The sequence below is a fragment of the Leopardus geoffroyi genome, chromosome D2 (genome assembly GCF_018350155.1).
Source record: "Leopardus geoffroyi isolate Oge1 chromosome D2, O.geoffroyi_Oge1_pat1.0, whole genome shotgun sequence".
Classification (NCBI taxonomy): domain Eukaryota; kingdom Metazoa; phylum Chordata; class Mammalia; order Carnivora; family Felidae; genus Leopardus; species Leopardus geoffroyi.
The window spans coordinates 8035735-8061124 of NC_059334.1; the positions used below are offsets into that span (position 1 = coordinate 8035735).

At 43.9% G+C, this 25390-nt stretch overlaps 1 protein-coding gene across 14 annotated transcripts in view; it reads right to left on the bottom strand.

Annotated features, from left to right (window-relative positions):
• RNLS (renalase, FAD dependent amine oxidase) overlaps window positions 1-24024 on the bottom strand; it is a 362006-nt gene extending 337982 nt beyond the window's left edge. For 9 of the 14 annotated variants that reach the window (XR_006701815.1, XM_045439459.1, XM_045439455.1 and 6 more), the window contains exons 1-5: window positions 23849-23962; window positions 23008-23244; window positions 22747-22852; window positions 21884-22026; window positions 13740-13898 (exon numbers count right to left, since the gene is read on the bottom strand). Coding sequence is in view for 13 of the 14 variants with exons in the window: in XM_045439459.1 (XP_045295415.1) it covers window positions 13740-13898; window positions 21884-22026; window positions 22747-22852; window positions 23008-23131 (532 nt within the window). In the remaining variant the exon portion in view is untranslated. Of the gene's footprint in view, window positions 1-13739; window positions 13899-21883; window positions 22027-22746; window positions 22853-23007; window positions 23245-23848 lie in introns of all 14 variants that reach the window. The other 5 variants (XM_045439451.1, XM_045439450.1, XM_045439454.1 and 2 more) reach the window with 4 other exon arrangements.
• Window positions 24025-25390: the final 1366 nt, after the last annotated feature.

Consider the following 25390-nt stretch of genomic DNA (forward strand, 5'->3'; position numbering starts at 1 on the left):
ATGAGATAGGGGAAGGGAAGGAAAAATAAGGTAAAAACAGAGAGGGAGACAAACCATTAGAGGCTCTTCAATACAGAGAACAAACTGAGGGTTGCTGGAGGGGTGTGGGGTGGGGGGATGGGCTAGATGGGGGACGGGCATGAAGGAGGGCACTTGCTGGGAGGAGCACTGGGTGTCATATGTAGGTGATGAACCACTAAATTCTACCCCTGGAATCCTTATTACACTCTATGTTAACTAACTTGGATTTAAGTTTTAAAAAATTTTAAAAATGAAAGAAAAAATAAATGAAAAAAAGAGTCTGTGAAACATCCTATCGTATTCATGATAAAGCGGGTCTCTATGAGCACATTGTTTGCCCGTGAGAAGAGCAGAGAATCCACCAGGAAGATGTGATATACAATGCATTGAACTTACGAATGTGTTTGGATTTATTTTATAAATTTCATAACATTCTCTCTTGATCAATGCAGATTCTATGTGGTACCCCATAGGCACCCTTTTACATCCTCTAAGGAAAAAGATATTAAAGGGAGTGCAATACCCAGGTACCTGTAGTGTGCTTCAGGAAAGGAGTCGTGTTATATGCAGTTTTGTTCTTTTGTGACTGATAACAGAGAAGAAGCTGAGAAAATCCTTGTGCAATGAATATGTGGATGAATGAATAGGCACGGTTCGGAATTTCAGATATTTCTAGAGAATGATGACCACGTCCTCAAAGAAACTACCATGTACCTCTAGTTTCCTTTTTAAAGAAAAGAACCTATCTAGAAAAAGATCCAAAACTACTTGTCATTTTTACATGTTCTTCCCATATCCAGCAGCAGCTTCAACCAAAGCAAAGGTTTCCCTGAGTGAACAAATCAACCACAAAAGGACTTCCGCGGGCTCCCACCTCCCAAGACATGCCCTCGCTCCACCTGTGCCCCGCTGCCCTGTCTCCCCTGCTGTTCAACTGGGGGGGGGGGGACATTCCAGCTGCCACCGAAGGCCCCAACCTCTGTCTCCTACTCAGGACCCCGGGTTGTTTCTACAACACAAGATTCTGTCCGATCTGGTGCTACACCACCAAGTCTCCCCTTCCTACTAGATTCGGCCCATCAGCATACAGACGCGTTATAACATATCCCATCTTAAAAACACAAAACAAGGCCATTCTCAGTAGGGGTGATATCACCCTTAATGGGCAAAAACTGACTCTTGCGGGGTGGAAAATTCTTACTCTTTTTATGCAGAAAGCATATATATACACATACATACATATATATTATTCACATACATATAATATGTAACAAATATAAACCGTATCGGTGACACCAGAATTTCATTAGGGTGCGGGAAGAACAATTAGAAAAAAATGTCTAAAAAAGCTCCTTAGGGAAGGGATCATGAAAAAACCGATTGACAAACGTGGGTCTGAACCAACAATCTCGATGTCTTCTCTTGCTGTTTTTTCTCAAGCCTTCTGCAATCTGTTTTCCGCTCCCAGTACCCCACAGAAACTATTGTCCGTGTCACCCATGCCCGCCATATTCCTAAATCCAAAGGCCAATTCTTACATGAGACCATACGCAGCATACGGCATAGCTGACCACTTCCTCTTTCTTCCAACACGTCCTTGGCATTTTCTCCCTGACTACCTGAAGCCTTGAGATCCGGTATGAGGAAGAGGACTGATGCAGAAGTTAGGGATTCTCGTACATTTGGATTTCAACCACTTTTGGACTCACCGCCAGCCAGCACAGCTACCGCCCAAGCCCTGCCTTTCTGGCCTGTATGTCTACAGTCTCCATCCGTCTGGCAGCTCAGTCCTCTGACAGTCTAACTTCCACACAGCAGCAGAACACCTCCATAACCTAAGTCCGATCACGTCATTCCTTCCACGGCGTTCCATCTCTTGCGGAGTAAAAGCCAAGGTCTTTATCACGGCACAAAGCCACACACAGCTAGGCCCTGCGTCCTCTCTGCCCTCGTCCTCCACCGCGGCCCCTCCTTGGGACCGTATGCCAGCTACACTGGCCTCCCTGAGAAACTGCTGCTTCTGCTTGGAGATCCCTCCAGACATTCTCACGGCTCACGGTTTCACTACCTTCAGGTCTCTGCTGCTCAAACTCACTCGTCACAGAGCTGTTCCCACTGCATGCAGAAGTACGCCTTGTCACTTTCTATCTCCCTATCCTGTTCCATTTTCTTTCCCAGCACTATTACCTCACCTAGATATTGCCTTATTTCTCCTCCTCCTCCAGGCATAGAATATTATAGGATATTACGTCTCCTTCTCCAGGAGTAAGAGTTCCTTGCGGGCTTTTATTGTTTGGTTCACTGCTATACTTGAAGTGTCCAGAACAGTATCTTACTGTATGTTTGTATCATGAAAAACCCGATTTCAACATCTAAATAAAAGACTACAGCTGCCGTCTTTTAAATATAAAACTGGATTTTCACTTTCCTTCTTGAAATAAAATCTCATCATCTCATAGGCCCGTAGCAAATAAAACTATAAGATACAAAAAAAAAAAAAAAAAAAAAATTGTCTAACAACTCACAGAAATGGAAAGCAAACTCTGCTTTGGCTAGAGTGGTTTTCTTTGGCTACTATTTCATGGAAGAAATTTTAGGAGACGCCAACATTCAAATAGCTTCCTCAAAGCAACAATAACTTCTACACTGGTAAACACAAAACGCTCTTTTAGATTATCGCTCTCATTCTTTTCTAGAGCAAACACTCAAGTCAGAATGGGAAAGCGTCAGACTCTAGTAACAGCACTTGGGAAGAATGAGGGGGGACGCACGTATCCGGTCAGCGCAGAGCCCTGTCTTACCAATCCGACACAAGGGAATGAGAAACTTTTTATATGAGATCCGTTTGTGACAAAGAAAAACAAGTTGGGGGGACAGGGTATCCCCTGCAGAATGCTGGTATTCCTTTAGCCCTCCCTGCCTCTCTTTTGATCTCAATGTTTACAATTCCTTACTTCAAAATTAGTAGCTGAAGGCGGTAATACTTTCTTCCTTGTGTTTAGCACGTTTTATCCGAACCTTCCGAGATTTCCGCCAGAAAGCTAAAAATCTCAGCCCTCAAATTTCTTCTCTTTCAAATGCCTTTGTCAGCACAGAAGGGAAACGGTTTAGTTCCATTCACTTGGTGACCGAGTCGGTGATAACGATGTAATTCGATAAACTATAGCTCTTTCCTCTTTCATCTCACCCCACATCTAGTTTTGACGTTTCTTTTTAAAGCCTTTCTGTTTTCGAAGAACTCTGAATGGAAAATAGAGTTCCGAGTCCTGAAGGAAGTGCACAGTCAGTAAGGCAGCATTAAGTAGGGATCTTTTCTTCTGCCAGAGCAGCAACCTGGTGGCCTCGTTTGCAACATCACACTGCTATTGACAGCATGTGGACGAGAACACAAAGGCCACAACACTAACATCGTTGACATCTTTATATCAAGCATGGGGAGATCACACACACCTGTGCTGGGGAAAGGGACAAGAAGGTAACCAGCCTGAATCACCAGCGCCTGGAGGAGACTGGATTCCAGATTGGCCACCCCACAGCTTTGTGACCTCAGACAGGTTCACTTGGCATCTCGGAGTCTCACTTTCCTCTTCCATAAAGTGGAGGTTAAATACTCACGAGGCAGGGGTGCCTGGCTGGCTCAGTGAGTTAAGTGTCCAGCTCTTGATTTCGGCTCAGTTCAAGATCTCACGGTTCATGAGTTTGAGCCCCGTATCGGGCTCTGTGCTGCCAGTGTGGAGCCTGCTTGGGATTCTCTGTCTCCCTCTCTCTCTGTGCCCCTCACCAGCTGTCTCTCTCTGTCTCTGTCTCTCTGTCTCTCTCTCTCTCTCTCAAAATAAATAAAAACTTTAAAAAAATATATTATAAAAAAATACTCACGAGGCAGTTGTGAACAGTAAACGATACAGAGAAGGTGACTACTCTTGTTACTGGTTACCATCATCTTCCAGTCACCCTTCTATTCAGCCCCCAGAGGGACACAAAAGTAGGGAAACTTGCTCTGTCCGGCCAGGAATGGAATGGGCAGCCAGGACAAGGAAGAGGGGTGCCAGATCCTTCCAGACTCCAAGATGGAGGCAGGTCTCTGCCATTTCTGTTGACGGATGAGTTTCTGAAGGGCGGCAAAGATTAGCCTTGGTTGCCTCTTGGGCACTAAGAAAGAGAAGGAAAGATTAACTGGAACCAACTCCCAGTCTCCGATACTTCGCAAATAATAATGAAGACGAGTCGATGAGGTAGATACAAAAAGTGAGGATCAAGACATAACAAATAAAAGGAATTTAATGGTAACAATTGGTTTTTCTAAAATTGAGATCTCAGTTCATAAGCGTGCAGGCAGCCCAACAGAGCAGCTAATATCGGAGGAAGTCCAGAAACTGAATTATTTCCCCTCCTATGGAGACGGTCTGCTGGAAAAAGCAATGAAGCATGTTCCCTGATGAATAAAGGACCTTTGTTTCTTGTGCTTTTAATCAACGTCATTTCACCAAAATGTCAAAGAAAAATGAAGAATTTAAACTTCTTTTAGCAAAAAAGAATTGGTTCTCATTTTTCCATCAGAGATAATGGGTGATCCTAGCAGTCGTAGGGAGGTGGTGAGAGGTGTTCGTGGAGCAGTATTTATCATTTTATTCCACAGTACATAAGGTCTGAGATTATGCACCTTTACGGTTCGGTTTACTAAAGTTCTAAGTGTCTATTCAAGGACAGCACATCCGCTAAGATTGGAAGCCTCTGCAACAACATCCCTCCGGGTCCCGCAAACGTTTTCTTCTTCCCAAACCAATGCCGTAAATTTACGTACCAACTCGAGGTACCCAGTCAGGTTCTAAAAGGTAGATTCAGTATTTCTGGTGAACAAGGACCTCTGTTTGTTCAACACTGTTCACGTGCAAGGCTCACCACATTCTGCCCCGAACCCACATTTCCAGCCTTATCTCTCTCCCCCAATTCCCCACCACAAAGCCTTTGCTCCCACCAAGCCAGTCCGTTTTCAGCCCCCAAAACATAAAATAAGCATCTCTATTTCCAGCTTTTTGCGAAGGCCTATTTTCTTCTCCAAAGTATTTCCTTCTTTCCCTTCGGCCTGTCCTTCGAGACGTACTTCAGACTGTGTCATTCATTCGTTCCTTCATTCAGCAAACAGAGACTGAGGACTGAGCATAGGTGAGGCACTCACAGGGGATCCCGGGAAAACAGGAATAGGTAAGCTGGAACCAGCTCCTGTCTCCGTCTTCACATTCTTCCGGAAAAGACACACATGCCCCAACAGATGAAGCCATTAATTATTTACAGTTGCGATAAGTGTTAAAAACATGAGGCACAGGAAACGAGGATAATGCAGAGTGGGAGAAATGGCCTGGTGGTGGAGGTCAGGAGGACATTCTTGAGGAAACAGCTCTGCCTCGAGTCTGAAGGACGAACAGGAGGCTAACTCACGACAGAGGGAGGCCAATGACTCAACTTTGCTGATGGGCGCATGGTTATCACTGAGTCGGGAGATGTTATTAAAGGCGCAGTAAGGACATTCTTGCCTTCCAGGCCTCAAAACTGCAGCGGAAGTTTCCCTGTCACGCTGGCTCTCTGTAAAGTTGGGAACAAGGAGCACTAATGAAGCGACACTTGAAGGGCAAGAGGCCACCAGGAAAAGGACCGAGCCAACTGCCGTCAGAAGGTTGTGAGACATCACCGAGGAAGACCCGGCCTTACTACCCTGAGCCCCCCACCCAGTCAACACGGAGAGAAAAGTCAGAGGGATGTGGCACGCAAAAGCTCGGCTTTATGGGAACGTCAACATTCCCAGAGAGAAGCTTTGTCCATCCAAATCCTGGGAGCGGGGAGAAGGGGATGCCCTTCCCTAGGAGCCCCCCTGCCCCAGGATGGTTCAGAAACGGTCCCTGGAGAGAGGGAGCTCCAAGAAGGAGCGGCCGTGTCCTCTAACCAGGTACTTGCTCAACTGCAGAGCCCTGGGGGGCTGAGGCAAAGCAGCCCCGCCCGTGGGGCTGGCGGGGAGAGCCATGGCCGCCTCCAGCCCAGGGGACGCAGCCCTGGGAAGATTCAGCATGAAGCTGAAATGTGTCCTCGGGGCCAGCAACACACACCACGCCTCCTCTGCTTGGAGACCCGTCACCGAGCATCGGACAACAGGAATGAACTCCGGGGAGGCCGAGGCCACCTCCCCGCCACCCGGGGCAGCCAGTCCCAGGAACCATGCCCTCACGGAATACAGTCTGAGGGGGGCAGTGGGCAGATATTCAAAATCAGACCCCCAAATCCACCCAGTCACCAGCCCTGGTACCTGCCTGCCAGCCTACCCGCTCAGGCCGCGGGAATGAGCTCTGACCTGACGCTAAAACAACCAGGACTGAGCCTTAAAAACTAACACGGGGGCACCCGGGTGGCTTAGTCAGCTAAGCGTCCCACTTCGACTCAGGTCACGATTTCGCGGTCCGTGAGTTCGAGCCCCGAGTCGGGCTCTGTGCTGACGGCTCAGAGCATGGAGCCGGCTTCGGATTCTGTGTCTCCCTCTCTCTGCCCCTCCCCCACTCATGCTCTGTCTCTGTCTCAAAAATAAACGTTAAAAATAATAATAATAAATAAAAATTTCTTTTAAATGCAAAAACCAACATGAGGCTACTCAAACAGCCAAAAGTGACTAAAAAGTTGTGGCAAATGACCATTAAGGCCCTTAATCTGTAAAGATGTGGAGTTCACACAGGAAACTTCGAGGTCCTTTCTGGGGAAGAATAAAGCTTTCTCATGCTTACACACATACAGCCGGGACTCCCTAAAAATGACTCACAACCACAAAGTGACTATAAAGAAAATAGTGATGACATTGGCACCTCAATAAATAAATGGAACAAAATGGATATCCAGAAACAAATGTAAGTAAGTATATATAGAACTTAACATATGGCAAATAAAGAATTTCAATTCAGTGGGAAAAACAAAGCTCATGATGCTGATAAAATCGGTATCACTTTGGGGAAAGAAAAATACCACCAAGTCAGATCCCTATCTCATACTTTATAAGATACATATTACAGATAAAGATTTAAATGTAAGGCATAAGAATTAAAAGTATTAAAATACAATTTAGAATATTTATATGACTTTAGAGTGAGGGAAATAATCCTTAGCAAGTCAGAAACTCCAGCATCTATGAAAGGAAAGATAGATACACTTAACAAAATTAAAATCTTAAGAAATTATTATGGCAAATGATATAAAAAAAAAGCAAAAGACAAATAAATGATAGTCTGGCAAATGTCTGTGTTATCAAATGGAAAACATGAGTCTCTCTTCTATAGGAAATGCTCCTACGAGACAAGTAGCTGACAGCTCAGAGCCTGGACCCTGCTTCGGATTCTGTCTCCCTCTCTCCCACCCCCCACCCACTTGTGCTTTGTCTCTCTGTCTCTCAAAAATGAATAAACGTAAATAAATAAATAAATAAATAAAGTAATAAAAATATTTTGGGAGAAGAGAAGAAAGACTACTTAATTTTTTTTTTTTTACTTTACCTAACAATATCCAATACAGTAGGCATTCAAAAATTATTTGTGGAATGAGATAGAGAGGTAGAAAGGAATAGGAGGGAAATGAAATAGGTTTAACTCTGTTTGTAGAGGGTAAAAAGATAGCCACTAACGGAATGACAAAGCACTGTAGATCCTATACATAAACAATGGGAGAAAGGGAATAAGAGACACTTGATAAAGTGGGCCAAAAAAAAAAAAAAAAAAAAAAAGAAAAAAGGAAAATGGAAAAAAAGTGAAAAAAAAAAGTAAATAACAGACATCAATGGAAGCGATAAAAGCTACATACTATTTATCCCAATAAATGTAAAAGGGTTTAACTCCACTCCCAGAAGAAACAGATTTTTCATGGTGGATTTGAAAACTTAGCCAGGTGGTGTTTTCTGGAAACACCTAAGTAAACGTAAAACAGAAGTGACACTATTCCCAATCTCCACAGATACCATAAAAGATTTCATAATAATAGTAACAAGAAATGTCTAAGATCTTAAGACAAAAGCTACAAAGTTTTACTGAAGGACATAAAAATCCCTAAATAAATGCAGGATTATTTCACTTTTTTGAATAGAAAGACACACTATTGTAAGGTGTCAATTCTCCCCAAATTAATGCTTAAGTTCAATGTAACTCAAATCAATATTGCAACAGGAGTTTTTAACGAAACCTGATTCTAAAGCACACAGAAATAAGACACTGATAAGCCAAGAAAACTCAGAACAAAACTCATCGAGAGGGCCTTATTCTAGTCTATATTAAAATTAACTATTTCCATGAGGAAAAGAATGTAGTGGAGAAAATCTTTGTTTCAGATTTGCACTTAACACTTTGTGAACATTCTGTGAGCAACACTTTGTACAACTGGAAACTTCCTAAATGTCCGTCAAGGTTTAACACATCAAGGTAAATCCAAAGAATAGAACAGTATGTAGTAACAATCATGACACACATGAATATTCATTGGCATTGGAAAGATATTCCTAAAATATTATAAAGTAAAAAAAAAGGGGAGGAGGGGTGCCTGGGTGGCTCAGTCAGTTAAGTGTCTGACTCTTGAGTTCGGCTCAGCTCATGATCTCAGGTTCCTGGGATCGAGCCTTGTGTCAGGCTCCACGCTGAGCGTAGACCTTGCCTGAGATTCTCTCTCTCTCCATCTCCCTCTGCCCTTCCCTTGCTCTCTCTCTCTTTCACTCTCTTTCTCTTTAAAATAAAAAAAAAATTTTTTTTTAAAGAGAGGGAAAGAAAAGAAATATATTTTTTATTTCTACCTTTAAAAATATCCAGAAATAAGTATTAACTAGGTTAGTATCTAAGGGGCTGGAATTATGAGTGGATTTCATATTATTTTTAGTTTCTAATTTTTCATCAGTAAAATATATTAATAATAAAGTTAATTAAATGGAAAGAACAGGGGCATCTGGGTGGCTCAGTCGGTTAAGCATTTGACTCTTGATTTCGGCTCAGTTCATGATCTCACAGTTTGTGAGTTCGAGCCCAGCACTGGGCTTGTACTGATGGTGTGGAGCCTGCTGGGGATTCTCTCTCTCTCATTCTCTCTCTCTCTCTCTCTCTCTCTCTCTGTCTTTCTCTTTGCCCTTACCCTCCTCATGCTTGCTCTCTGTCTCAAAACAAATGAACTTAAAAAAATAAAATAAAATTAAATTAAATTAAATTAAATTAAATTAAATGGAAAGAACAGAAAATATTAAGAATATAACCTGAGCAATTCTTAGGCCCAGCATGAAGGGTATCTGGAGCCAGGCTGTGTGGCCGGAGAAGGTGTGGGACAAGAGAAGAAGGCGTGGGACGATGCTGGCTCACTGGGGAACCGATGTAAGGAAAGGGGAGGAGTGCTAGGCAGATAACTACTGAGAAAGTGAACATTCACTAGGGCGTCTTCAGAAAGTTAGAAATGTACCCCCAAGATCTCCAATAGTTCATCAAAAACCTACCATCTGTGAATTTACTGAAATTTTTAAACTATTATGTTTTGGGTGAACAAGTGTTATAATTTTAAAAATATAAACAAAAGAAGCATTTCTTTTAGACTCAAACAAATAATACTATGTCGGATGGCAAACTTCTGTACAACCAATTAAAGCACATATACCCTTATTCTAAAATTGCCTGCTTTAAGGCCTCATGGTTGCTTTTCTTTGGTGGCTGTATTCTAGAGTAGCCGTCACAGGACCAGAAGGTGAATCGTGAATGATAAGAGGTTCTCTATATGGGCCATAAAGATTCCCTGTCCTCTCACCCAGGATACTGTAATAAATGTAATCCATAACTGCCTCCCCAAAATGTAGTTCTGTGTCTTCCGTAAAAAGCAAAATAGGGAAAGGGAGCAGTGCGTAGGGGAGAATCCAGTCCACGTGAAATCAACAGGGAAGTCTTTCACGTAAGAGATGGCATTTGTATTGACCCAAAAGGGCAGATGTGATTTACAAAGGGGACGGGGACAAGAAGGAAATGCAGAGAAAGCAAAGGCAGGGGCTGCTCACGGTTCGTAGGAATGCGAGGCTTGGAAGATGGCACCCGGTTCCGTCCCTGACCAGCTATGCACTTCCGGGTAAGTCGGTCAGTCAGCTGTCATGCGCCTAAGTTTATTTCCCTGTGATGACTGTCGGGTTTGGGGAATTATGTTACAGTTACAGGTTTACGTATATTCCCTATTGCCATCATCTTCAGCGTCCTCTGTAGTTTAAAAATCGAGGGGAGCTGCAATGCACACAGGGTCCACTAGATGGCAACACGTGGCTTTGTAGATGAAGGTCTTTCTCGCAGGAATGGAAGAAGTGGAATCAAACGAGAGCGAGCGTGGTTAAGGTTCTCCAGAAAACAGAGAGATGACATTGATGATCCTCATACTGAGCTCACTGTTGAGATTCACAACAAAGAGAAGGCGGATGTTTTTAATCCCTTTTGTTTTAGACCCATAGGTAGTAAAGGGTCAGTGTTAGCACATTCTGCCAGGGTGACTTATTTCCTAACAGTGAACTAAACACAGAATTATTCACATGGGGTCCAATTCTGAACTGAGCCAACCCAAAACCCAAAGACCCTCACCCTCAGTCAAGTGTACCAAGTCAGTCATCCATAACGTTTTCATCACAAAGAGCCCACATAACCCATCGTACGCCTCCAATAAAAAGGAAAAGGAAAACAGTTCTATTTCCTTTGCAGCTTGATAACATTTTTTAAAATGGTGTCGTTATCATTGTTTATAGTAAAAGTAAACCGTCCTTATTTTTAGAGTTATGACTATTCACAAAATTGTAAGAAAGGAAATTAAAATCATCTTCAAGCAATAACAATGTTAATCTGTTTCTGCCAAACCATTTTTTGTCAACAGAAAAGAAATAAAGATGCGTCTATATACTTTTTCTAATTTAAAAATATTGTGGAATCTTTCCATATTAATAAAAATATTATTATACTAATGATCACTGGCACCCAATCTTCATAATCACTAGCAACATACTCTGACTGAAATGTCTGGCCGTTCTTGACAACACTATGCTTTGTGAAGTCGACAGAAATGGCATCATGGAAAAATGGGTAATAATTAGAGAGGGACCCAAGTAGAGAAGCTAAGGAAGACAGAGCATAACAGAACCTCACAAATGAGCTGATGAAAAATACATCCCAGAAAAATGTGGCTGGAATGAGGCAATGACCTGAAAACAGTGAATAATCTATGACCTCGTTGAAAAATCACATAGGTGATGAGGAGAGAAGGCCAGCAAAAGAAAGTACAAAGTAATGCCAAGACCAAAGTTGAAGTGAGTTGAGATAAAATGGCAGATATGGGAAGAAGACACTTTGTAGTTGTTGAGATACTGTGAGATCCTCGTCAAAGGGGGAACAGAAAAAAACTCTTCAAGTAAGTACAGTATCAGGAGGAAACAGCTGAAAATAAGAAAAAAGCGGTCTTCAAGTCAAAAATGGACAACACGCCCCGTAAGAAATGATCACGAAGGTATATCCTTATGAAATTACTGGACTGAAAGATAAACAGATACAAAAGATGTTCTTCTGAAATGAAGTCTCTCTCAAAGGTTAGAAGTAAAAATGTTGAGCCAGACACATGAAAACCAAAGAATGGGCATCTCATTTATTCGTCAAGGTTGACGTGAAGGCAAAATAAAATTAAAATGAGACTAAAGAGAGACCTTTTTAAGTTAGAGAGTATCATTGTAGTAAAGATACTTTATGAATCAAATAATACGGTATCAGAAGATCACAAAGCAAAAATTGCAGAAAAAAATTAATAGCCATAGCCCTAGGAAAGACAGAAAGAAACAAAATAATAGTAGAATTAAGGTATCTCTCACCCCCACACAGTTCCAACATTCAAAAAAATAAGGATACAGCAGATCTAAATAAAATTATCAATTAGCAGACCCTCCAAGATCTTTAGGGTCAGTCCATGCCATGACATTATGTTGCATATGTCACCATTTACAAATATGGAGAAGTGCTTTCAAAATGCAATGTTAAAGGGTCTCCCCTCATATACAAAAATAGGTAGCTTTTAAAAACAGGAACATGCAGGGGCCCTGGGTGACTCAGTCAGTTAAGTGTCAGACTTTGGCTCAGGTCATGATCTCACGGTCCGTGAGTTTGAGCCCCGCGTCGGGCTCTGGGCTGACAGCTCAGAGCCTGGAGCCTGTTTCAGATTCTGTGTCTCCCTCTCTCTCTGCCCCTCCCCTGTTCATGCTCTGTCTCAAAAATAAATAAACGTTAAAAAAAAATTTAAAAAAAATAAAAACAGGAACATGCAATTTACAGCACAACCAAATGTAATGACCAACCACTGTGTTTCAGGTAAGTGTTACAGTATGTTATTTACCAGTCTCCAAATCAGCCCACCTGTTACAGACTCCATAGCAAGAAGTCCTCCTACGTTAAAGCGACAATAAAACAACAGAGCAGAGGTAGGCTTGTAAAAGAGATCCTTGAAATTGGTTTTGTGCCCTTAGCTGTCTGGCAAGCCTTCCAGTCCCTTCTATGTTGTCATCTCAGACTGTGCTGGAGAAGGACCTACGTTGTTACCACGCGGTGGACCTGATATTTGGGAAAAATACACTGCTTTCAAGGTGTAATAAGCAGCGATGTTCTTCCTTGGAGAACAATTCCCATTACGGCTCTAAAAATAAGATCTACAAACCATATTTATTACCAGTTTTCGTGCTAATGGGGACATAAAAGGCTGTTCCTCAGTTAAATCCAATGTCAACTTTAGTCCTACGAGAAAGTCAAAAGCTATAGGCACGACCATATCCACCACTATCCCGCGGCCCTGAAGCCCCGCCCACCACTGCTATAACCCACGGGCTTCAAAGCAAGATGACGTAACTTCTAGAAGTCAGTGGCTCTGATGAGTCAGGTCCAGTCACACATGACGGAAGAGACGAGGAAAATCAGCAAAACCTGTCATACACGGAAGCAAAGCAGGACCACAGAAGGGCTTTTCCTAAGGATCCAGGGAATAGGGAAATCGACAGAGACACAGTGTAGATTCTTGTTTGCTCGGGGCTGGGATGGAAACGGAGACAGAGGGAAGGTGGTGAATGCTTTAGGACTTGGGGTTTCTTTCCAAGGTGATGAAAATGTGGTAACGGTCGCATATATCGGGGAGTATACCAAATACTACTGACTCGTACACTCTAAATAAGTGGACTGTATGGTACGTGAATTATACCTCAAGCCTGTTTTTAAAAAAAAGGAGGGGAGAAGCCAGGTAAAGAAAAAGTGAACCGACAAGTCCCGAGCAGGGAAGAACTCAGTAGCCGTCGCACTCAGGAGCCATCCAAGATGAGGCTTGCCAGAAGGTTGACGTAATCAATTCTTGAATCAGAAAAGCCTTCCTTTCCCCCACGAGGGCCACAAAGAGACTGCTCTTCATTTAGGCCAACCTACATGCGTGTCCATCAAAAATATTTACTTCTTAAGGGCAAGGGCAATAAGAACAATGGTCAACCTCTAACCGGTTAAAAAACAATCCTCTGGGTGTCAGTCTGACCTAGACCAATGTCGCGAGCGAGTCCATGGTATCAGTTTTGAAAACATGCAAAGCAACAGAATCCATAACACACCCTCTGCTAAGCCAGTTTTAACCGAACTCATGCCCTGTGAGAGGAACTCCAGTCTCTCGGGCGAACGGCGCAGGCCGGGACTCACAGTTTGCGATGTCACCTCGGAGCTGCAGGATCTGCGGAACCGGCATCGTGAGGACAACGATGTCAAACCGCTCAGGGGAACCTGTTTCCTTGGACACTTCCCACTTGTCATTTCTCAGGTTGATCTGGGTCACACGGTGTCGGAAGGAGACCTCGGCACCTGTTCCGAAAGCGAAGTCATGTTCACATAATCAGGATTGCCGTGCGAATGACGACGCCGGGAAGAATCACAAACTGAATCCACTCAGGTGAACGAAACAGTGAAGTGTGTCGTCTACAGCCCCTGGGGCTCACTTTCTTTCTCATCCAGTAGGATTCCTCTCCTTCTGGCACCCTTGGACCTCCGGGTCCATGGCTGCTCTGGGGGGTGAGGGGGAGGGGGGAAACTACTGCTACAATCAATAATAATAACCACAGCTGTCTTTTATTAATTGGTGGGAAACCTTTATCAAGAAGAATTGGAATTAAGAGAAATACAATCTAGAATGGCCAGTCAACTCATTTTCCTTCTTTGCATTTATCACCGAGGTATTTTCATAATTATTTGAGTAGTCATTTGGTTATTATTCCCTTCCCTATTAAAACGTGAGCCCATGAGCAACGAATTACGCCTGTTTTGTTTCCACGAATACCACATCGCATACACAGTATAGCACTCGGCACATTCTATTTAATCGGTACCCATTGAAGAGAACGAAACAGGAGCCATAAACCAAAGGTAAGAAAATACAATTGGATCAATAAGCCTCCTTGGGACATAAGCACTTACCTCACATTTCAATTTTCAGAAAACTTTGATTTAAAAATGACTTTACTTTTTTTTTTAATTTCTTTAAGCTTATTTATTTACTTAGAGAGAGAGTGGGGGGGGGGGGGTAGACAGAGAGAGAGAATCCCAGGCAGGCTCCACCCAGTCTGCACAGAGCCCGATGTGGGGCTCAAACCCACGAACAATGAGATGAGCTGAAGTTGGATGCGTAACCAAATGAGCCACCCAGGCGCTCCTACTTTTTTTTTTTTTTAATGTGTATTTATTTTGAGAGAGACAGAGCGCAAGCAGGGGAGGGGCACAGTGAGAGAGGGAGAGAGAGAATCCCAAGCAGGCTCTGCACTGTCAGCGCAGAGCCCGACTCGGGGCTCGATGTCATGAACCGTGAGATCGTGACCTGAGCAGAAATTGAGAGCAGGATGCTTAACCGACTGAGCCACCCAGGTGCCCCCGAAACAAGTCCACTTTTCATGCAGCCTCGGGAACAGGAAAAAAAAAAAAGTGAAGAAAGAACAAAACAGAAAAGCTCACTGAAAGTCCTGTCCATCGTTACCTGCCACACCTCGGGCTCCCAGCCACTCAAACACAGGCTTACATCCAACCTGGGCCAGGAGGCTTCCCTCTTGTGGCTGCTCTGGCTCAGTGCGAGCCCCCTCATCTGTGAGGTCCCTCCACCATCAGTGCCTTGACCATTCCTTCCGACGGATTCAAAACATCCGCGAGTTTTAGGTACGTCGGATCTATCCCAGGGGTCAATCTCTTTGAGGCAATTAACACCATTCCGTTAGCAGATTAGAGCAAGGGCTTGTAAACTGCCTCCAACCTGCCTGAGGGTTTGTCCAAGGCCCCAGTCTGGGGAAGGTGCAGGTAACTGGGGCATCTGACTCACAAACACCATCTCCACTCCTGCCAGAGCAGCTCCGCTTAGCTTGCTTCTGTTATTTAGGATGTCCCACCCCGGCCAGGTCACCTTGCTCGCCTCGCTCTAGTCCTGGCCCTGATCTGGACCTCAAGTAGGCCTAGTAATTGTATATGTTCTATGCTGTTGTGTTTTCCCATGATGTTCCCTTTGAAAAGAGCATCGCGTGCTTATTGGTGGTGTGTATTTAAGGGTATTTAAGGGTTCATTGGTAGGTGTGTATATTTAAGGGGTTAGATACTGGCTTTAGAGATTTGAAGCCATCCGAAAGCATCATCTGTGCTATTCAGCATTATCCGTATCCTAAAGCACACAGATAACTTCCCCGGAAGTCGGCTCCAATCTAAGCTACTACTGACTGGTTCGTCCAACAGCTTGTGGGCTCGTAAGCCTAACCGATTCCGAACTGTAGAGTAGTTTTGGAATCTCTTGGCAATGTGGGTTCTTCTGCACTGAGGGCAGACAAAGGCCGGCCTCGTTAGAGTAGCTTATTTTCTGAACCAGCATTGGTCAAGAGACTGCTATGTACCTGGCCTGATATTTGCTTGGGTTGACAATGAGTGCGTATATTCTATAGTGGGTATACTACAAAGTGGGTACTATTACTACTCTTATTTCTCCAATGAAAGAACCAGGGTATTGATTTTTAGACGTTCCCATTACTACATAACTAGGAAGGGGTGGCAGAATATTAATTTGAATCCAGATCATTCTGATTCCAGAAACTCTCCCAACTTACATTCTGGAATCACTAAAACTTTTGTGGACCATTTAGAGGACAGAGAGCTTTAAAGAAGCTTAAAGGGATATAACTGTAAATTTTAAAATGGTATAGATAATGTCTATAAATACTATAATAACAGTTCTGGGTAGAGAGGGGAAAAGATTCCTGAAATATGACGAAGGTAATATTAAAATAAACAAAGAAAAAGTTTATACACACTCAAATTATGTAAACCTTGAACTCAATTATATCAACATTTGTTTTTATTTATTTTTTTAATGTTTATTCATTTTTTGAGAGACAGAGAGAGACAGAGCGTGAGCAGGGGAGGAGCAGAGAGAGGGAGACACGGAGTCCAAAGCAGGCTCCATCCAGGCTCTGAGCTGTCAGCGCAGAGCCTGACGCGGGGCTCAAATTCATGAACCGTGAGATCATGACCTGAGCCGAAGTCAGAGGCTTAACCGACTGAGCCACCCAGGCGCCCCTCAAAATTCATTTTTAAAGAAAGCGTCTGACTCTGGATTTTGGCTCAGGTCATGACCTCACGGTTTATGGGCTGAAGCCTTGCACTGGACTCTGTGCTGACAGTGTGAAGCTGCTTGGGATTCTCTTTCTCTCCCTCTCTTTCTCTGCCCTTCCACCACTGGCTCTCTCTCTCTCTCTCAAAATAAATAAAAACAAAAAATTAAAAAAATTAAAAGCAGAAAGTAGGTCACAAGAGGGACTTATTATTGACAGATATAATGACATTTTTCCTGCTATTTTACTGTATTTTCCAAGCTTTCTACCAGTAGTGCACAATCTAAAAAAAAAAAAAAAAAAAAAATTACTTCTTGGGGGCGCCCAAGTGGCTCGGTTGGTTAAATGACTGACTCCCGATTTTGGCTCGGATCATGATCTCATGGTTCATGGGTTCGAGCCCTACATTGGGCTCTGCGCTCACAGTGCAGAGCCTCTTGGGATTCTCTCTCTCTCTCTTTCTGCTCCTCCTCACACTCTCTCTCTCTCTCAAAATAAATAAACTTTAAAAAAAATAAAAATTACTTTTTGAAGTAAATAGTGTTTTATATAGTGAGAGAAAAAAATCTACAAGACTCACTGTCACAACAGGCTGTACAAATTGAAAATAGAAACAGGTCTTTACTAAGAACTAGTTAAATGAGAACTGATAGTCACCTAATGCGTATCACTGTATTAAATATATTTAACAACACCTCCAGTATACATATGCACCTATACGTATACAGAAATAGATACAGACACAGGAACCTATCATGGTGTAGATCATGACACTTACTAGGTACCAGGGAATATCCATGCCCCCGAGAGCCGGCCCCATGGTCACCGGGTTCCGATACGAGACGAAAGCACCCTTAGCCCACTTCCTACCTCAGGGAACACCTCTTCCCCTAATCCTTATACTTGTGGTCATTGCAACTATTAGCCTCTTCATCCCACCGGGTGCTCTGACCGTACGACTCACAGCAGGTCACCTGTTAATTCACTTAATGAGGAGCTACTCCAGCCCTAATACACGTCAGCACCTCTGTCGCCCTCATTGCCTTCGTTATTTGTGTCTTACTAACAATTCTCGAATTTGCTGTGGCCCTGATTCAAGCCTCTGTCTTTACCCTGTTAGTAAGTCTACACCTACAGGAGAGCACCTAACGAGCCACCAAACCCACGCATACCACATAGTTAACCCAAGCCCGTGACCGCTCGCGGGAGCTCTTTCAGCCCTCCTGGTAACTTCAGGGTTGGCGATATGATTTCACTTCAACTCAACATCCTTATTAACTGTAGGGTTGACAACCAACCTGCCAACTATATACCCCGATGACGAGATATTGTCCGAGAAAGCACGTTTCCAGGCCACCACACACCTATTGCTCAAAAGGGCCTGCGGGAGGGAGTAGTTCTCTTCATCATTTCAGAAGGATTTTTCTTCGCAGGCTTCTTCACAGCCTTTTACCACTCAAGCCTTGCCCCGACTCCGGAGTCGGTGGGCTGCTGACCACCCACGGGTGTTACTCCTCTCAACCCCCTAAAATCCCCAAGACTCAACACCTCCGTACTATTAGCCTTCGGAGAGTCAATCGCTTGAGCCAGGGTACCCATCCAGGGTACCACAGATAGTGACGACTACGTTATAGATCTGATCCTCTCCTAGTAGAGTGCTGGGTGGGCCAAGTTCAGCTCGAATTAGAAGTCTAAGGGCGGTTCCTACTACACCAGCTCAGGCACCAGGTAGGAGATACAGAGTGCCGACATCTTTGCGGTTAGTAGAAAATGGCGGTTTATGAACATAAGTAAAATGGCTGAGTAAAGCATTAGACTGGAAATCTAAGAACAGAAGTTGAAGCCCTCTTTTGGCCAAGCTCTATGGTGAAATATCACACTGAATTGCAAATTCAAAGAAACAGCTTCAACGCTGCCTGGGCTTCTCCCGCCTTTTATTCCTAGATGGTGGGGAAGTAGATTGAGTAGGGTATTTAGCTGTTAACTAAAATTTCGTGGGATGGAAACCCCCCAATCTAGTCAGGACTTAGCTTCATTAACGTGTTTGATTCGCAATCAATTGATGTAAGATAGATTCTTGCAGTCCTTAGAGTTAAGTGTGCAGGACTTACATGGCTATAACGCGCTTAGGGCTTTAAAGGCTCTTGGTCTGTTTTAACCTAAACTCCTAATCCAGGATGGATAATATTGGTGTGGGTGGGAGTAGTATGGCGGAGGTTACGATGGGAGGGGGTATATAAAAGTATAGGTTGAACAATGTTATGAGGCTAGTCGTGTAGGTATGATAATTATCTCATTTTTTGTTAATTCTTGGATGATTATTCGTTTGGGGATGAATCCCGAGAGTGGCGGAAGGCCCCCTAGAGATAGTATTAGCATCAGCATGAGGTGGTTAGGGGTGTTTTGTTTCATGTTTGTGATAGGGATAATGTTGATGTAGCAGGGCTGTGTATGAATAGTATAAAGGTGGCGAGTGTTATAATGATATAGTTAGGTTTTGACTTGTTGCTGTAGGATTATATGGTATGATAGCTGCGGCATGAGCATGATAGCATGATGGAACAGCCATGGTAACTGTCACTGCCCATGCATGCCCATGATGTGTGCCACATTCTATGTGAGCCGCAGGTAATTAAATATAACCTCTTTTCCCAAGACCTTCCAAAGCAAAATTGGAAGACAAAACATATATTCCCCTAACACCTACCAAAATAAGGATGTAGGCACTGTGTATTCAAGAACTGTCTCTTTGCCAGAACATCAGCTGTAAGAGGGCAAGGACTTTGGTTCATGTATCATTAGCGCCTAAAACAGTGCCTGGCATATAGTAACTACTCAATAAGTCTATATTGAATGGATACATGACATGCATGGATGGGTAGATATATAATACGGTTAGTGAATACCTGAGGATTTCAGTAAATATGCACATGTAGATTGGGCCAATCACAACAGAAATGAGATTTTTAAAGTTATAGGGTATATGAAGCTGATGGAGACATTCTATAAAATATCCAATGGTATCATAATCTGCAGGGGTTAATTTTATGCATTAACTTGGGTCACAGAGTGCCCAGATATTTGGTCAAACATTATCCTGGGTCTGTCTATGAGGGTGTTTTTTGGATGAGATTAACATTTAAATTGGTAGACAGAGTAAAGCCAATTACCCTCCCTACTCAACACAGATGAGTCTTATCCAATCAGCCAAAGGCTTGAATAAAACAAAAAGCCTGACCCTCCTGACAGTGAAGAAGAATTCTTCCCGCCTGACCGCTTTCAACCTGGAACAAGGGTTTGGAGGGTTTTCTTCCCCTGTACTTGGACTTGAACTGAAAAGTCAGCTCCTCCTGGGTCTGGAGGCTGCTAGCCTTCAGACTGGAATTGTACCATTCGGTCTCTTGGTGCTCAGCCTTCAGACTGAAACGAAACTGTTGGCTTCCCTGGGTCTCCAGCCTGCCAACTCATCTGGCAAATCTTGACATTTGCCAGCCTCCATAATCACATAAACCAATTCTTTATAATAAATCATATCTATATATATATATATATACACACATATATATCCTATTATATACATCCAATGTATTCTATTATGTATACACACACACACACACACACACACACACACACACACATATATACACACATGTATACGTATCCTATTTTGTCTATCTCCTATTCGTTCTGTTTCTCTGGAAACTCCTGAGTAATACATGACCACAGACTGAATCCTAGATGGAGAAATGGTCTAACCAGAATGGTATTTACTATGTTCTTATGTTGTATATTCAATCTCACTGATCTCTCCCTTGCCTGGGATAGTTCTCAATAACTAATATTTGATGAAGATCAAAACAATAATTATCCTAGAAATAGCTTATGAAACAAAAATTCTCAGCACCTTTCTTCAGTGATCTTGAATTGGGCATTTTATTTAATGATGACTCATCAAGAAACCTACTTCTGTTTAAGAAAAAAATCATTTATCATCCAAGATCATTTATCATCATTTTTGAAAAGGTCATTTTCAAAAAAAAAAACAAAGGTCATTTTCAAAACATTCATAAAATACATAAGGAACAAATGAACATCCTAATAGAAAAGAGTCAAAGGTTATAAATAAATTCAAAGAAAAAAAATGCAAAGAGCTGGTTAAAACAACTCACTCATTAAGTAAATGCAAATCAAAACACAAAAATATACCATCTTTAACCTGTCACATTGGCAAAACCCAAAAATCTCCATAATATCAAGATGTAATGTCCCATTCACCATTGATGATAAGATGCTCTTTAAGAGGAAAAGATAGCATTACGAATACACGTTACGGGGCGCCTGGGTGGCTCAGTGGGTTAAGCAACCAATTTTGGCTCAGATCAGCATCTCATGGTTCATGAGTTCGAGCCCCTAGTCAGACTCTGCGCTGACAGCAGGGAGCCTGCTTCAGATTCTCTGTCTCCCTCTCTCTCTGCCCCTCCCCTGCTTTCTCTCTCTCTCTCAAAAACCAAACAACAACAAAAAAAAAATGCACATTACCATTTGACAGCTATCGTACTACAGATATGCTTACAAAAGTGCATCAGGGTCAGATAATGCACCAACACTGGTATTAGCAAAAACCAAAACAACCCGTCACCCCCCCAAATATTTACCTAAATATTTACCAGACAGTTAATAGTTAATAAACAATGTATTCATGTATTTATTTATACATAAATAATGTAATACTGAACAGGCATTGAAAAGAATGAAGCATCCTGAATTTGTTGATATGAAAATAGACCTAAGATAGGATTCTGTCCATGATGATGTGTTAAGATTCTCCAGAGAAACAGAACCAATAGGAGGTAGATAGATAGAAAATGAGGGCGGGCGGGGGTTGATTTATTATAAACAGACCAAACAACTTGTAGAATGGTTTATGTAAAATAATCCTGTGTGCACATCTTAAAAAGAGCAAACATAAACACGCATGAATAAATACATAAAGATAGCCATATAAGATCAATAGATACGTAAACATTTTTCTGGAAGCATACATTGAAAACTATTATCAGGAATTACTTTAGGAAGAGAAAATTAGCTGTTGAGCAGTGAATAGGAGAACACGTATTTTATGACTTTCTTTATAGTATTAATATTTAACTATATATACAGCTTTTATTTGTAAATGCTAATTTTAAAAGAAGGCAGAGAAAACCTTATCCGCACCTGATTCTTTCAGGTAATGCTTAACGATTGAAGAAAGCCCTTGAGGTGCCACAAAGTTACAGTCTCCTTCTTTCATTATCATCCCTTCAATTGGAGAGGTCAGAGGTTTCAAAATGCCGTGAGCTAACAGTTCATCATAAAAACTGAAATAAATCAACATATATAATTACATACCGTAATTAGTTAGCTTAAAAATACTATACAGTCTCGTCCAAGAATTCTTAGAGATCATCATTCTAAATAAAACTAGAAATCTTGAGATGACCAACTGAATACATGTTTCGTGTTGATAAAACATAGTTTAGGGCGGGCCTGGCTGGCTCCGTCGGTGGAACATGCAACTCTTGATCTCGGGGTCGTGAGTTCAAGCCCCTGTTTGGGCACAGAGCTTACTTAAAAAATAACAATAATAAAACAGAATTCAAGTGATGAACAGCAACGTTTGGAGAATCCATAAATCTTCTGCTGACATTAGCAGAAGGCCCATTTTCTGGCGTATTTCAAAATTAAAGTCGGTGAAGGTAAACAGAAAGGCAGGCAGGGCACCAATCTTGAATTTGGTGCAGACTGCCTGGCATCACAGCCAGCCTCCCTCTTCCTCAGCCCTGACTCGTTCAAGCACATTTACTGAGCCCCCGTGGGGTAAGAGCTCCTCCGGTCTTCTCAATAACCCTGGGAGACCTGTATCCCAGCTTATCCACTCCACTCAGGTTCACGTCTTCCTGCTACCACCACCGACAGCGACAGTATTGTCCTGCCCTCACTATATTTTGTTACAAGAGGCAGAGTTAAAAATGGATGATCTCAACATGTTTACATCATACACTCGGTAAGAAGGATTCCACCCCTTGCAACTAACTCACCTTTGGTGTTTTTTAGCATAATGGGGAGTGCGGGTGATGTACTGGGCTCCCAAGTCAACGGTGCTCTGTGGATTGCAAGGACTCCGGGCCGTAGCCATTCTCCCCCCTTGAATGAATCCACAGGAAACGTGTTAGTGCATCAGAATGAACCTCCTGCGATTCACGCCGTTCAGCTCAGGTCGGGCCGAACAGATCATAGCCGTATTTTAAAAAGACCTTTTGGTGTTTGTTTTTGTTTCAGTTTTAGGCTCTGCAACCTACCATGGTCAGAAAGCAGTCCAGAGACTATTTGGTCACCCTGAGGCCCTTTCTCAAAGAGGGCACAAGAATGGGGCGGCAAGCGTTGTTCAGCTCGGAGCCGGGAGCACGGACTCCCATGATTCATTAAAGAACGGATGAATGGATCAAATAAAACGACACAACGAATGACATGTCAGGATGCATCAGTCAAGGAATGCTTTCACTCTTGCACTCAGGTTTCCTGAGAAAACAAGGATTCTGTAAAGCAGGTCTTCGCAAAGTCCTGGCCAAGGGGCACTTCGGGATCCTCCAAGCGGGGAGAAGGCCACGAAGGCACCAGCAGGCCGCGATGTAAGCCCACGTATTGGCCAAGACCCCAGGCCCAAGCGTTGCAAAGGGCCAGAGCTCCTCCGGGCTCCTCCCTTTCTCCCGCCCGGGGATCCTCCCGCTCCTCCCTTCCTTCCTCCTCCCTCCCTCCTTCCCGGGTCCTGGGGCTCCTCCCACTCCTCTCACTCCTCCCTCCCCCCCACCCCTCCTTCCCCTCCTCCCGCTTCGCCGGTTCCCCTCGCTCCTCCTGCGGGGGTCCCCTCCCGCTCCCCGACACCACCCCCCACCGCGCCAGGGTCACAGCCACCCCCCCCCCCCCCCGCCCCGCGTCGGGCCCTGGGGGTGGGGGTGGGGGGTAGGTCTGAGGCCTAGGTCACGTGGCCGGGCGCGCACTGCGCATGCCGCTGCCGGGACCCGCCGGCCGCGGCCGCCACTGGATTTTCTCACCGACTCCCCCAGGGGGGCCGTTCGCCGCCTCGGAAACCCCGGCCGGCGGCGGCCTCCTTGCCCCGGTTTCGGCCGCCGGACGACCCACCTGAGTCCCCGGCCTCTTCCCACACCGTGAGGTGCACAGGCCGGGGCGTCTCTTTCCTCAGCAGCGCCGCGCACAGGCTGCCCGTCAGCCCGGCGCCCACGATGAGCACCCGCGCCATGTCCGCACCCCGCTCCGCGCTCCGGGCCCGCCCCGCCCGCGAGCAGCCCCGCGGCCGGCCTGCAGGGGGCAGGCGCGAGGCGAGCGGCCCGCCGGGCTGGGGGGCGGAAGCCGGCGCTGCGGGGACGAGCGGAGCGCGGCGGGGGCGGGGGCGGGGGGGGGGGGGGGCTTGCGGGGGGACGGCGCGCGCACCTGCCCACCCCCCCCCCCCCTCCTGCGGCTGGAGCCGCAGCTGAGCCCCGGTCCCCGTGCGCGCCCCTGCCGGCGTGACACTGCGGTCTTGAGGGGCGGAGGGGGGTCCGCACCAGCGATGCCCCGAAGGATGTCGGAATCCTGGGACGGTTCTAAGAAGATTGGCCTCCGGGCTCTGTGTGTGTTACCTCAGCTCGAGCCTCAGTTTCTCCATCTGGGGAATGGGGCCACTAGTGTCTTCGTTTCAGATCTGTGACGATTACAGATGTGTGATTGACCAGAAAACGTGAGATCGCTCCGCTCTTCAGTAAATGTTTTTATGCCGGAACACATTCCGATAGCCTGTGGGATGCAGAGATGGACAGGACAGGGTTCATGCCTTTATCGCTGATCTGTTTCCCCCCAACATTGTCCTGGAAATTCTCAGTGAGAACGACCAACTATTAAAACATAAAGAATTAAGTTACAGTGGGTTGCAGATAAATTATCACCTGGAAAACTACAGAAACTGAATAGCTATGACAATGGTAGTCAATGGTAGTTGACAATGGTAGTCAATTACAATGAAAACATTTAAAAATTGGAAGGTTTACTTTATGTAAAAATTACGTCATAAAAAATTACCATACGTCATTGGTGATGGATCGGTACATACGTCTGATAAAAGACGAACTAGATGAAAATATAGATGAATATATACAGTCTGTAAGAAGACCTACATAAAAATAAAAGATGGAACTGAACAGGAAAACAGTACATAATTATTTACAACTTGTATGTCCAAAATGCACAAGACAAAATACCAGTAGCAAATTTGGGGGCAGGTATGAAAGACGAAAGCTAAATATCCTTATATAAAATCTTAAAGACACAATTAAGTGACAAAATCCAAAACGAAAATGTGCAGGTTCAATTTTTGAATAGAAACAAATAACAGAAGTCCAATAAACAGATTAGAAGGTTTAACTTTCCCATATTGATAAAAATTAAAATGCAATACCCAAAAAAGCCCAAAAAATGCGATATCGTTTTTTATTTTTTGGGAATTGCTTTTTAAAAGGTTATGTGCCTACATTTGGCAGGAATGTAGCAGAACGCACTTTAATGCAGTAGTGATGGAAGTGCGATGGCTAAGTTGACCGGAGCAGCATTTGATCATATATCAAAAGCCCTAAAACTGTCCTTTAAATGAGAGATACCAGATGTAGACATTTATCTTAGGAAAATAGCGTA